The 13,487-nt window shown below is 38.5% G+C and overlaps 2 protein-coding genes across 6 annotated transcripts; one reads left to right on the forward strand and one right to left on the reverse strand.

The window, feature by feature from the left end:
- The first annotated feature begins 146 nt into the window (after nt 1-146).
- Nucleotides 147-10,636, forward strand: pora (P450 (cytochrome) oxidoreductase a). 5 transcript variants are annotated; one of them, XM_056737374.1, is made up of 16 exons: nt 147-177; nt 808-1,010; nt 3,860-3,908; nt 4,511-4,639; nt 4,720-4,869; nt 5,785-5,909; nt 6,044-6,133; nt 6,470-6,568; nt 6,962-7,078; nt 7,412-7,530; nt 7,947-8,128; nt 8,203-8,352; nt 8,429-8,696; nt 8,773-8,918; nt 9,090-9,175; nt 9,274-10,636. In XM_056737374.1, the coding sequence occupies exons 2-16, from the start codon at nt 838-840 to the stop codon at nt 9,416-9,418; spliced, it is 2,028 nt and encodes a 675-aa protein (XP_056593352.1). In that variant the 5' UTR covers nt 147-177; nt 808-837; the 3' UTR covers nt 9,419-10,636. The 5 variants fall into 5 exon arrangements, with proteins under 5 accessions (XP_056593352.1, XP_056593351.1, XP_056593355.1 ...); XM_056737373.1 differs by lacking the exon at nt 147-177 and adding an exon at nt 193-374; XM_056737377.1 differs by lacking the exon at nt 147-177 and having other exon boundaries at nt 968-1,010; nt 4,548-4,639.
- Nucleotides 10,637-10,824: 188 nt separating this feature from the next.
- On the reverse strand, nt 10,825-13,241 carry rhbdd2 (rhomboid domain containing 2). The gene is made up of 4 exons (XM_056736882.1): nt 12,949-13,241; nt 12,162-12,566; nt 11,819-11,969; nt 10,825-11,560 (listed from the first exon to the last, which is right to left on the reverse strand). The coding sequence occupies exons 1-4, from the start codon at nt 13,124-13,126 to the stop codon at nt 11,047-11,049; spliced, it is 1,248 nt and encodes a 415-aa protein (XP_056592860.1). The 5' UTR covers nt 13,127-13,241; the 3' UTR covers nt 10,825-11,046.
- Between the last annotated feature and the right edge of the window lie 246 nt (nt 13,242-13,487).

Raw genomic sequence — 13,487 nt, forward strand, 5'->3', positions numbered from 1 at the left:
AACACTTAATAACGTCTTTTGAACATTATAACAACCAAAGAACCAAAAAGGCATTCGTTGTAAATCATTTGTACATGCCACGAAAGAAGACATGAGGGGGATTTCTGAACTCGTGACTGGCAACCTAATGTGACGTAAAGTCTAGTTGGGCGTTGTGCGCATGCGCCAGAAAAACAGGTATGCGCTGCAGTGCTGCACATTTATGTACTAATATACTGACAGATATTGTCAGTAATCTAATGACATTTACTGAGCGGTATTACCCGGTGGCACTTTCACAACAAGGGTCTGACTAGCATGTCGTGTCTGATCTAACAAGCATGTGGTTACGCCTATAAGCTCCCATTTCATAATCATAGTGCTTTGTATGCTAGGTATAACACCACTGACCTACTATTTTTTTGTATTGTATAAACATTTAACGGATCTGTGATTTATATGATTTTACCGTGTTATTATCAAATCATGATATTTTTACTCCAAGGTAGCGTTAGCAAAGAATACCGCGGTTAGTTGCTGTGGCTAGGACTCGTGATTTTTTTAATTATGGTGAAATTGCCAATGTGATGTGTTAAGCAACATGTCATTTGCAAAGAATTGTGGGTTGGAGGAGTTTTATCATGCAGTTACGTTGAACATTCAAAAGAGGGCACAACAGTCAAAAGTTTTCTACCATGCTAATCTACCATATGTGGTAATATTCCACTTTAGAATTTGTGTTTTAGTTTTCAGTAAAAAAAAAAGTTTGAGTTTGTTTTTATGAAATTGATGAGAATATGTGTGTGATTGAAGCAATCTGTCTTGCAGGGATTTCTGTTTTTGCCATAGTCTTTAAATATGGATGATGCAGAATCCCACCTGCAGTCCGATCAAGAGCATGATCCAGAACCGCTCCTGAGCTCTGTGGACATCTTCATCTTCTCACTCATCTCTGGGGTGCTTATCTACTGGTTCTTCTTCCGAAGAAATCCAGAGACCGTCCCAGAGATAAGGACTGTCACCAGAACAGTGTAAGCGTCTTATATTACCTCTCCCCTCATCTGTCCATGAGCGATGTTCCATCCACACAAATGTTTTTGCATGCTTGACATAAACTTGATCAGAACCACATTTCATAAAACACTGAGGTGGCATAAGTTGTAGGCTATAAAACTGGATGAATAAGAATAAATGTAGAGGTATAAATGCTAGAGGAACAAAAACAGGGTTTCCACATTGCGCTTCATTGTAGGAATCATATTTTCAATAATATTTTTTTTGGAAAAGCCCTTTATAGTTCTTCTCTCTATAGACCTTTGGCCCCATTCGAACAAAGCATCATTTCTGAACCATGGCTTGTTTCTAAAGCACTTTGTGGTTAAGTAAGTCATGGGTTCCAGCATTGCAAAGGGTTGACATCATGGGACCGAGAGAATGTGTGTGTGTTACGTTCTCTGTGTTATGGTTTGTTGCAACCGTGACGTCGTGTTTATGCTGTGTGGGTATAAAGCTAGTTATTGTTAACACATGTCACAGAGCATAAGCCTCACGCATATTAAATATGGCTGAGTAGTCAAGTTGTTGAAAATACATTGCCTTGGTTAATGAGATTAAACATTGGCCCCTTTTGACTTCTATTGTAGGACACAAAAACATAGACATTTCTCACAATATCTTCTTTCCAAGGAGTCAGGTTTTAAACAATATGTCGGTAAATAAATGACAGAATTGATGCTATTGTGTGAAATATCTCTTTATGATCTACTGCTGAATATTTTTAATAGTCACAGGATGTTATTGTCCCCTTGCTTCTGATAATCCTTACTATTCAATTGTTTGTAACACTGCACTGTACGGGGCGAGAACGAGATTTTTCAACTCGCGTGATTCGCGTCATTCGCGGAAGCAGAAGCCGCCTCATCATCTCATAACCAGGGCTTCATTCGCGTCCTTAGCGCCGCCTCATCATCTCATAACCAGGGCTTCATTCGCGCGATTCGCGCAGCAAGTAGGTCTATTGCCTCTTTGCATTAACATATAAATCACTCGCGCTTGACACGCCATTCGCGTTTGGTCTGAACACAACATAACGTTACTGTGAAATTACCGCATCAAACGTGACGTGCTGACATGGATGCAGCTATGAAGCCGCCGGGTTTGCTTCAGGGAGAATTCATTTTTAAGAAGCTTCCCAATAGAAACATCGACAAGACTAAGGTTGTTTGCACCTTGTGCAATGTGGAATTGAGAAACCCGTTCTCAAAGACTTACTTTTAGTCATTATTTGGGTAGCACACATATTCTGAATGCCTTCGGCAGAATTCAAATGAGCCATTTTAATCTGCTGTACATTACATTTATGACCCTCTCTGCCCTTGTAAACAATGAAGGCTGATAGATAAAGAGAGTAAGAATGAGGAAGGAAATGATGTGTAACCGAAGAACTGTAAATGCCAGGAAAAGATAACTTCGTCCAATTCTCTCTGCACTTCCTTCAGGCTGGTTCACATTACTTTTGGGTTAAAGGACCGAGGCCGGGTCCAAACTGTCTTGCCAAAGTCTGCACCATTCTTTTTTGTTGCATCTGTAGTTAAAGCTTTTTAGGATTCTTTAAAACACTTTCGCGTCCCGAATTTTGTTGCTTTTGTGTCAGTGCTCGACTGTGTATGTATTTTATTACACTGGGAAAGGGAGGGAATAGTTGATGTCTGTGTGTGTTTACATTGGCAGCGGCATTACGTTTTTTTTTTTCATGGCTGTGGGCGTGCGTGTGGGCTTACTTGGCTATAGTTTGGGGACAGATTTGTCCCAAGAAATTAGCTAAATATGACAAAACCTCCCTTTGAGGTCATATGGTAGCATTTGTGTTTGAAAATATACTTATACATTTTATACATTATGCTTTAAAAAAACTTTTTTTATTAGGGTTAGCCTGTATGACTACAAAGATTTAAGTCAATAACAAATGTGTCCGTCTGAGATGAAGTAACAGTATTGTGCTGCAGAGATCCATGGGAAATGTTGTATGTTGTCGTTGCTCTGCAACCCCTTTGCTCCGGCCAGATGTTAAGAGAGAAAGAGAGAATGAGCGAGCGAGGGAGCACGTCTCAAACCCCTGCCTGCCTCACTGCTTTCAAGAACAATGTGCTTTCAGGAGAGCCTTCTAATGATCTCCGTCTAAAGGACTTTTGGGCACTTTAAGGTTTCCTGAATCCAATAGAGCTCTGTATAGGCTCTGTATGCTGAAGTTTGAGGATTCAGGTCTTTCCCCCAGTCATGGGGTGCATGTTCTCTTTGCCTCAGGACAGACTGGCTGCTGCAGAGAGGTTAGTGCGGGACACATGGGTCTTTACGTATTGTAGTGTATTGTGTTGTGATAGATGTGTCAGGATTTTGCAATGGAATTTCTTCAGGCTTGGCTTTTATTGTCTTTATATCGATTCAAATAGTTGGCGTTTTAACTCCATACTTGTGCAATATGAATTCAGCAAATAAAGTATGTATTATATGATTTTGAGTAACTGCAATAATGCCTTTGCTTTTGGGGTTTTTGTTGTGCTCATTTTCATTTTACACGTTTTTTAAATTTTGTTGGAGTAGAAACAATATTATCAATGTTTGTAAACATGTAACTTTCAGGTAAAGTTGTTTGCACTTGGTAAACTTCCATCTGCTCTTCAGATTTTCAGATCTTTAGATGTGTGAGATGAGAGTGGTTTTCATTAGTTGAACAATGAGTGAAAACGTGTTGTAATGTTCTAACTCTGTGTGAAAAAGGCCAAGACACTAACATGGCTTAATTCCCTGTAGTACCAAAAGAATCGGCCTGGCATGTAATTCGGCCTTTTCACGTATGTGTTCTCTCGCTTTTTCTCTTCAGATCTCAACCCGTTCGTGAGACCAGCTTTATAGAGAAAATGAAGAAAACCGTAAGTTTTCCAGAAACATTTTTACTGCCGCACAAAATGTCCATTTCTAAAAATTGAAGTCCCCTGTTGTGAAAATATGTTGTTTATGTGTCTTTGTGATCCTTTTAATATGGTTTAAGATAAACCATGTGCAAATTCATCTTTTTAAATCATTGCAGAGTATTTTCTCCATAAAACTGCAGTTTTTCCAAAGACGCTGGCTCTGTTTATGACATCATAACCCTTTAACCAATCACGTTAACAGATTTAAGCAATAGATATGTATGGCGCATAGAATCGGCACTGAAATGATCTCTGCTGGTTATGGTCCGCTTCAACAACACAAGCATCGAATTAGGCATCTATGTTCCTAATTTGCATAGTCATGAATCTGCGTATAAAATGAAACAAGGTTGTAGGGTTACATTCAAGTGATTTTAAGGCATAAAGAAATTATTATTACAGGAAAACATTTTTTTCACATCCTTTTTTAGGATTTTTATTTCAGGATATTTAAGGATAGGTTTTATTATCAAATGCAGTGGGACTTTAAATATTTGGCATTCACCTATGTTTAGAAAATACTTGTGTTATTTTTGTGTCTTTGTAACCTCTCGCTCTAGAACCGAAACATTGTGGTGTTTTACGGATCCCAAACAGGAACAGCTGAGGAGTTTGCTAACAGACTGGCAAAAGATGCCCATCGCTACGGTATGAAAGGGATGGCAGCTGATCCAGAGGAGTATGATATGGTACTTTGGACGTTATGCACGCTATTATGAAAGTTTGATACTTTTTACTCTTAATTAAAAAAAATGTCTCCCAAACACAGACCGAGCTGTCTAGACTGAGGGAAATTTCAAATTCCATGGCTGTGTTCTGCATGGCGACATATGGAGAGGGAGACCCCACCGACAACGCCCAAGAGTTCTATGATTGGATGCAGGGTGCTGATGATAGCCTGGAGGGGATCAATTTTGCAGTGAGTTTTTAGTCAAGAAAAGTCAAGTTGTCTTGAACATTTCTGGCTGGCATAAATGAAATCTAATTTAAAGGCCACCAATATGCCTTTGTTCGTCTAACAATTAAAATAATTATCTTGTGATGAGCAAAACACATTTCAGAGTTCAAGAAATTGCTTTAGTCAGCCTTAGGCACCACCCAAAATTCCTTTGCTTGTGATACCCATTTCCTCAGCAGTATAGTGCTTAACTAGCGCATGCCTAAGGCTGTCCCATAGTTAAGGGGCCCATGGAACCCTCCTCACTTCTCCTTCACCAAACGGAAACATCTGGCCTCGCCAAATAAAGCTAGTGCTCCGTCCCAGTTGAACCTTTTCCTAGCCGTACCGCTTCAGATGGGACTGGATCACTAGATCATCTGTTCCTTTGATTCTGGAAACACGAGTGTCCAGGCACAGCTTGAGCTGGACCAGAATTCTGGATGAAAGCCTTGTGGTTTCAGCGTGGAGTTTGTTGATTCTTTAATGTGGTTCTGGTGGGTCGGCATGATAAATCCTGTGGTTGGAAACATCACTGCAGTGTGACCAGACTCGGCGGCGGACAAGACATCCAGAGGTTATTAGGAGTGCAATACCACAGACAAATTCATAATTTAGCATTTTCAGTGCAGTGCATTGAAAAGGGACAGAAAACCATTTACACGCACCAAAAAAGTAATATTTAAGTTTCACATTTTAGGCAGTTACAATGAAACGCACTATTTGAAAATATTTTGAAAATGTTGGTTACAGAACAGCACCGTCCCCCATTCTCTTCTATTGTAACCAATGCAAGTGAATGGGGGGCTGTTAACAACATTCTTCAAAATATCGTCTTATGTGTTCTGCGGAAGAAAACTTAAAATAAAATGAGTTGATTGTTTGCTTTGTTTTTAGGTTTTTGGTCTTGGTAATAAAACCTATGAGCACTTCAACGCCATGGGCAAGTACACAGACAAGAGACTTGCTGACTTGGGAGGGAAAAGAATCTTTGACCTCGGGCTCGGAGATGATGATTCTAAGTGAGTGAATAAAACCCTCAAACTGAATTAACAGATGTTTATACACATATATCACTCTTACTCTTATTTAAATACATTCTGTCATTCTCTTTTCATTGTTTGCCTTTACCAACCCAATCCTAAATCATTTGAAGCTTGGAAGAAGATTTCATCTCTTGGAAGGAACAGTTTTGGCCGGCAGTGTGTGAGTTCTTTGGAGTGGAAGCCACAGGAGAAGACTGCAGGTATTATTTTTCGTTCACCTGTCCCAATTTAACAATTTCCTGCTGTATATCTTACATTGTATTGACGGATAATAGCCTAAATTAATGCAGGGTTGATTTTAGCAATGCAGACCATTTGTAGCTTTGTGGTTCAAACATGATGTTCATTTGAGGCCACACATTCAGGGTCTCATCTGCATATTAGAGGGAACAGATTCATTGATGATGTGCCTCCATAACAAAACCTTCCCCGGCTGTGCTTTGAAATGGTTTTTGCATCTCATTAAACATCATAGGTGTTTTGAATGCTTTAAATGCAGGCTGGGATGAGATCTCCGATCCTTTTTGTGCTTTCAGCATGCGGCAGTTTGAACTGGTGGTTCATAATGACATCAACATGAATCAGGTGTACACAGGAGAGGTGGGGCGTCTTGGAAGCTTTCAAACGCAGAAACTGTAAGTTGATCCCTATCAACTTAGGGATAGGTTGATGGTTCACAGTCAGATATTTCAAAAGATCATAAGTCTGCCGTTGATGTTGTTTAAAACCTGTGTACAATTACTATTGTGATTCTATATTTTATAACCAAGGGGCTGGAGGGTCTAACAAGTCTCCAAATGTAATTTTTTTTGTTCTGTTTGGCTACTTTTGTATCAAATATGCATTTTTTCTAGTTCTGCTAAGCTCAATAATATTTTATTGGGCAAAAACTGAATAAAATGTTGTATTGTGACTAGATGGGACTTTCAAATAAAAAAGGATGACATCCACTTTACTATAGCATACATCCTCTTGGTGATTATAGGCAAATAGCATATTCAACTTTTTCTATTGTTTGTTTTGTGTAGGCCTTTCGATTCAAAGAATCCTTTCCTTGCTTCTGTTTCTGTAAATCGTAAGCTGAACAAAGGAGGAAACCGTCACCTGATGCATATAGAATTGGATATTTTAGACTCTAAAATAAGGTACAGTTCAAGTATAATATATAAAAAAATTCAAAGCAATAACGCCCAAAAGGGCAAGTTTTCCAGTGATTTTACTATTGTTAAAGACATTTATAGCTCTCAAAGTAAAAAGCTAAAGTGTTTATTTTCAGTTATAACTCCTTAGCTATATTTCATTAATATATAGTCACAAGTGTGATATCTGTTCTACAACAACTTATTTTCTGTATTACAATGGCACATATACTGTACATTTTATTTGTAATATTCTCTGATGTAAGCAAGCAGTATGCGATATGTTAAATATGCTCATACCACAAGAAAGTATTGGAAAATATTTTATGTTTCGTGCAGATACGATGCTGGAGACCATGTTGCCGTTTATCCCACAAATGACACAACAATGGTCAGCAAACTAGGAAAGAGACTTGGTGTAGACTTGGATATCATCATGTCCCTCAAAAATCTGGATGGTATATAATAATATGTCAAATTCCTATCGAATCATTGAATCAACATTAAAATGTAGAATTACATTAATGTAGAATGCATTGGAGGATTTATTTAGTACTTTAGATTTATTTATTTATGCATTTAAGAGTATTGTTTAAACCATATCATGGGTGGAAATCTATATTATAACTATTAAGGCAAAAATACCTTACAAGACTCGGATTTGCTCAGATTTTGCCCAGATTTTCAGTCTGGACTTGTTGCAGCAGTCTGTGCCAGATTTGATCAGTTAGTGTTTTTCTATCTAAAACTTTCAAAAGGTCTGCAAGTGTTTAATGTCTAGTTAAAAAAAATCGGTTCAGATTTTAAAAGACTTGTTGTGTCTCCAGCCAAGTTTATATATTGTTTAATACATAATTTATGTTTTTTTTTTCAGAGGAGTCTAATAAAAAGCATCCATTCCCCTGCCCGACCACATACCGCACAGCACTGACACATTACCTGGACATCAACAACCTGCCCCGTACAAACGTGCTGTATGAGCTGGCGCAATACGCCTCTGATCAAAAAGAACAAGAAAATATGCGCAAGATGGCTTCTGCATCTCCAGAAGGAAAGGTTCGATCTTCATAAATACTTTTTGGATCAGTTGATATCCGAGCATCTGTTAACTGTCTAAATGTTCCTCTCAGGCTCTGTACAAGAGTTGGGTTCTGGATGCTGAAAGGAACATACTGTCTATTCTAGAAGATCTGCCATCTCTCCAACCACCAATAGACCACCTCTGTGAACTTCTGCCCCGACTGCAGGCTCGATACTATTCCATCGCATCCTCCGGCAAGGTTAGACTTTGCTGTATTTTAAAGACCTGAAATCACAAACGCCTTGAGGTTTAAACACTGCACTTCTACATTTCAGGTGCATCCATCCTCCATCCACATCTGTGCTGTGGTGGTGGAGTACGCTACCAAGACAGGAAGGGTCTTCAAAGGTGTGGCCACCAACTGGCTGAAGAATCAAGTTGTAACTGATAATGGCCACAAGCCCACCGTTCCCATGTATGTTAGGAGATCCCAGTTTCGGCTGCCGTTCAAACCCAGTAATCCTGTAGTCATGATCGGGCCTGGAACCGGCATCGCCCCTTTAATTGGCTTCATCCAGGAGAGAGCATGGCAGAAGGAACAAGGTATGAATTTGAATATGATTTGTAATAATGATGAAGAATGCTCCTAAACAAATTGACGTTTTGGGCTCTGTTACAGGGAAGGATGTTGGTGAGACAATACTTTACTTTGGCTGTCGGCATAGGAACGAAGACTTCCTGTACCAACAGGAACTGGAGGAGTTCGAAAGGGCAGGTGTACTGACGCAGCTTAATGTTGCTTTTTCCAGAGACCAGGACGACAAAGTAAGTGTCTACAGCATTGTACATATATTTTTCCACATATTTATTTTTCTAGTTTTTAAACATTTATGACATACTACATGATCAAAAGATTGTTGCAAAGTCGAGATTTTTTACTTAAGTTACGAAGCAAGTTAAAAACACAAATTATTCTGTGGTGTCTTGTTTTCACAGGTCTATGTGCAGCATCTTCTAAAGAAAAATAAGGAACACCTATGGAAGCTGATTCATTTCAATAATGCTCAAATCTATGTTTGCGGGTGAGAATCAATGTTAAAACTACAGCATAGGCAATGCTTTTTAAGCCCACAATGAGATTTTTTTATTTTACTAAAATATATTCTTCATGTCCCTGCAGAGATGCACGTAAGATGGCTCGGGACGTCCACGCTGCTTTCCATGAGATCGCGCAGGAGGTGGGTGGACTGACCTATACTCAGGCTGTGAGCTATTTCAAGAAGCTCATGACCAAGGGCCGCTACTCACAGGATGTTTGGAGCTAAAGCAACTGATGAGCCAGTATCTGCAACTTTACCTCAGATGATTTGTTTCTTCAGAGTACAGATATAAATCACAGAACTCACTTTTTCTATGTTTGCATTTACTTGGACTGATTTGTTGCTGTCAGTGTCTCTTAAAGTATACGGAAGCTTGAGTGCGCAGGTCAGTAGTGCTGATGTAACTGAAGGCACATAACAGAAAGAAGAGTCTAAAATAGCTTTTGTAATGCTATATCATGTCCATTACAGACAGTATTGGATGCCCACTTATGTGGTCACGTATATCAAAGTTCTATAGCTTCTTTTTAAAGGGTTAGTTCACCCCCCCAAAAAATCATTGCCATCAAAACAAAATGCACTCCAATGTATGGACACAAAACCACGGACAGATTTCTCAAAATATCTTCTTTTGTGTTCCACAGAAGATTCAGGTTTTGAATAACATGAGAGTCAATAAATGATCGATTTTTTGGAGAACTATCCCATTAAATATGGCCTTATTCATATATATTTTGTTTGACTGTCAATTGTTAAACCCTGTGTTAAAAGACTACAATTATCACTTTTATATCCTTATTAAAGAGCTTTAGATTTCTGTTTTGCAACTTCTAGAAATTGTTATGTAATGCATTCACTCACAGAAATCAACTATTATGGGATGTTCATATTCTAATCAGTGAAAGTTAGTTACGACTTTAAAAAAAAACTATGGCAAGTTCCTGTGTGAGAGCAATTATGCAATTGACCTGACTTCGATCAGCGCTTCATGATGAACTAGTCTGTTAAAATATTCTAAACAACTATTTGTTAAGTCCTTGACAAATGTATTGAGTTATCCATTTCCATTGTAAAAGGTGAAGTTTATGAAGAGAAAAGTGTATGAAAGTAATGTACATTTTTTATGAATTTTTGGGTATGCCCTAACTTTCCAATGATTTCTTTTCAATTCAGCCCCCTTGTGAACAAATGGTGCACTGCATCAAAATGCTGACAATGTGGTATGAAACAAGTTTCATTTTAAAGTATTTTAAAGCACAAGTTATTTTAAAGTATTTATCATGTTGAGGAAGATAATGTATATGTGTTATAGGGACATTTTGTGCAACAACATACTCTCACGCCTGGTTTCACAGACCAGGTTTAAGGTTAGTCCCAGACTTAAATGAGCTGTCTCAACTGAAAGTAACTTGCCCTAACATATCGTTTCTTTCTATGTCCTTTTTTAAATTTGTCTTAATATCCTTATCCAACTAAGGCATACTGCTGGTTTAAACTAAAACTAGTCTGTGAAACCGGGCCTCAATGATGCAATGTTAAAAGATTAAAAAAATTGTTGAAACACTGCTTTCATTTGTCTTGTTTTTACTTATGTGTTCATATTAATAATAAAGATGTGAATTACACAAAAGTATAATAAAGACGATTTTTATTCCATTCCAGAAATTAACATACAAAAACATGAATAGCAATTCAAATGACAACTGTATAAAGTGGAAAAAATAAAAGTAACAAAAACATATCAAAGTTACATGCAAACAGATCAATATAACACTCGGCATAATTAGTTTTTCTGGAACCAAAATATGAGGTATCTGATGATCATAAAAGAGATTATATCCCTAGTTTAAGGGCTACATAGAGGACCCAGAAGGAGATGAAGGAACAGCAGGCACATAAGACTCGAAGTGTGATATCTGGGGTATGGTTGAAACTCCTGGCTGAGGTAGATGACTGAAAGGTTGCCCTGTCCCTTTAAATGGAGGACTGATCTGAGTCTGAGCATATGGAGATATCCATGGGTTGCCATAGTGATGAGCAGCATCGCACTGATGACTATGTCCGTGATGATTTCTCTGGCTATGACCATGTTCATGACTGTGACCATGTTCGTGACTGTGACCATGTTCGTGACTGTGACCATGTTCGTGACTGTGACCATGTTCGTGACTGTGACCATGTTCGTGACTGTGACCGATGGTGACTCCAGAGCTTCCAGTGTAAGGTGAGGAGTATGTATAGTTTTGTTGTGTATATGTTGAGTGCGGCCAACCATCCAGTGAGTTTGGCAGGCTCCCTGTAGCTTGACCAGTGGTTACGTTTACAGGGGCGTAGGCCTGTACAGGATAAGACCCTGGGGAAATGTCTCTGGAATTACAAATATTAAAACTTCAAGCTTTAAATATTATACTGAGGTACACATAACATATGAAAGATGTATAGTGGAACTATAAGTACTTGGACTTGTAGTTAACATTTGTTAAAATCTATTTAGTGAAATGATTTGCTTGAAAAGTATCTTTGTGCTATATTTCCTTGCAATTCCTTTCCAAGTGGCATGTTGGTTTTGAATAAACATTAACTCATGTACATACTCACAGATTTACAAGTGAATCATTCACTCACGTGAGATCAAGAGGTTTGTTACGCTCCTCACCAGACGCAGGGATGAACTGGACACCAGGTACATGCTTAAGCAACCGAAAGGGGAACTTTTTCTCCAGGACTGAAGCTCTGGACTCTGACATCTGGAAAAATGAAAACCATCCCATTCCATCTGATGCAAAACGTTCAGGAATAAAATTCAACTTGAATTTATCTATCTTTGCGTTTTTGGATTAAAACAAGTAGTTTATTATAAGGTTTAAATCATAGAACTATCATCTTTAACATACAGACCTGGTACATGGTGTAAAATCAAAAGTGTGTCTACAATCTACAGCCCATGACTTAAATACTGCAAGGATACATATTATTCCTGTGATGATGGCCAGGACATTACAAAGGAAGACAGTATTTGGAAAGGTGACAGTTACAATAATTAAAATAATCCAGGGCAGAGATGCAGAGGGCACATTAATGCCCATAAAATATGCCTTCCTCATAGCAGAATTGATTGTCACCAAGCCCAAAACAGACAGAGCCAATGGGATGAATCCATTTACTGAACTCCTATTGGACGGGGAGGAGAGCAGTGAGTCTAGCAGCACATGTAGCAGTCCACTGATGGATGTCAGGAGCAGTGATTGATAAAGGAATCTGATGGTACCAATGCCTTTCTCCAGTCCAATACAGGGATACACCATCACTATGGCATTTAGAAAAAAACTGGTCATATTCTTGTGATACAGGCAATAGGTGATGAGTTTGTAGACTGTAAGGAAAAACAAAGCGCAAGTTACACAACAATTATTCAAGTATGACACTCAACATACACAAAAGAACAAAGCAAACAGGATGTGTAAGGTTCTTGTGAACGTCATACATGAAGCCCTGCCCACAATGTTGAGCTACCTGTGTCATTCAAAAACTTTTTACTGCTTTTAGATGTTTGATAAAAAATCGACTCTTTATCCAGGTTACTCTTTTATATTTAAAATATATTTATTTATGAACGTATTAGCTAGAATTCAGTTATATTTTAATATGTATAATGTTTGTTACTAAAAACAAAAAAATGTTGAGACTTAAAAGACACTTCGAAAAAAAGCTGTTGAGGGTGTTTTTGTGATTTACACTTTGTAAAAAGCTCTTACCATGGCCTTTAATGACGGCATTAGAGTCCAGACTGAAAAAATGCTCCGAGACATCAAAGTGATGCGTTACGACGCTGAGAACGCATGAAACAACGACCAAAACAACTATCCCACATGTCAATTCTACGTCCGGTACAAAATCTGCAACCTTCTGTCTCCAGTTTTTTAAAGTATGCATTTTTAGGTTAGATACTATGCATAGCTTGCAAATTATTGTTTACTGGCAGTTTGTTTTAAGGTGCGAGAAACGTCCTTCTGTTCCCAGCACTCGGGATTTGCATCTTCCGCGTGGAAGAAAATACGATTCAAGGGCGTTAAAGTGGCGCACTGGTTGCGCAATCCTGCAAAAAACTTCCTCGTGTGGGTGTCTGGGTGAGTGAAACGTGTCTCATAGCTGGGAGTGGATCAGTGGAAGGTCACCATTTCTCTGGATGGTCACAGTTCAATTGGCAAATAAATCATTTTTTTTGTACTATAGTTCACAGAGTGTTTTTGTCATGCGTGGGTTGGCAATGAAAAAAGGCTGCTATATTTGCAGT

Source organism: Triplophysa dalaica, chromosome 22 (genome assembly GCF_015846415.1).
Source record: "Triplophysa dalaica isolate WHDGS20190420 chromosome 22, ASM1584641v1, whole genome shotgun sequence".
NCBI classification, from domain to species: domain Eukaryota; kingdom Metazoa; phylum Chordata; class Actinopteri; order Cypriniformes; family Nemacheilidae; genus Triplophysa; species Triplophysa dalaica.

Coding starts and splice junctions, on each gene's coding strand:
- rhbdd2 (XM_056736882.1), bottom strand. CDS start 13,126: ATGCATACTTTAAAAAACTGGAGACAGAAGGTTGCAGATTTTGTACCG. Junction 12,567..12,948: donor TGCCGTCATTAAAGGCCATG/GTAAGAGCTTTT, acceptor TTTTCCTTACAG/TCTACAAACTCATCACCTAT. Junction 11,561..11,818: donor AACAAACCTCTTGATCTCAC/GTGAGTGAATGA, acceptor TTGTAATTCCAG/AGACATTTCCCCAGGGTCTT.
- pora (XM_056737374.1), top strand. CDS start 838: ATGGATGATGCAGAATCCCACCTGCAGTCCGATCAAGAGCATGATCCA. Junction 7,079..7,411: donor ATTTTAGACTCTAAAATAAG/GTACAGTTCAAG, acceptor TGTTTCGTGCAG/ATACGATGCTGGAGACCATG. Junction 8,697..8,772: donor AGCATGGCAGAAGGAACAAG/GTATGAATTTGA, acceptor GCTCTGTTACAG/GGAAGGATGTTGGTGAGACA.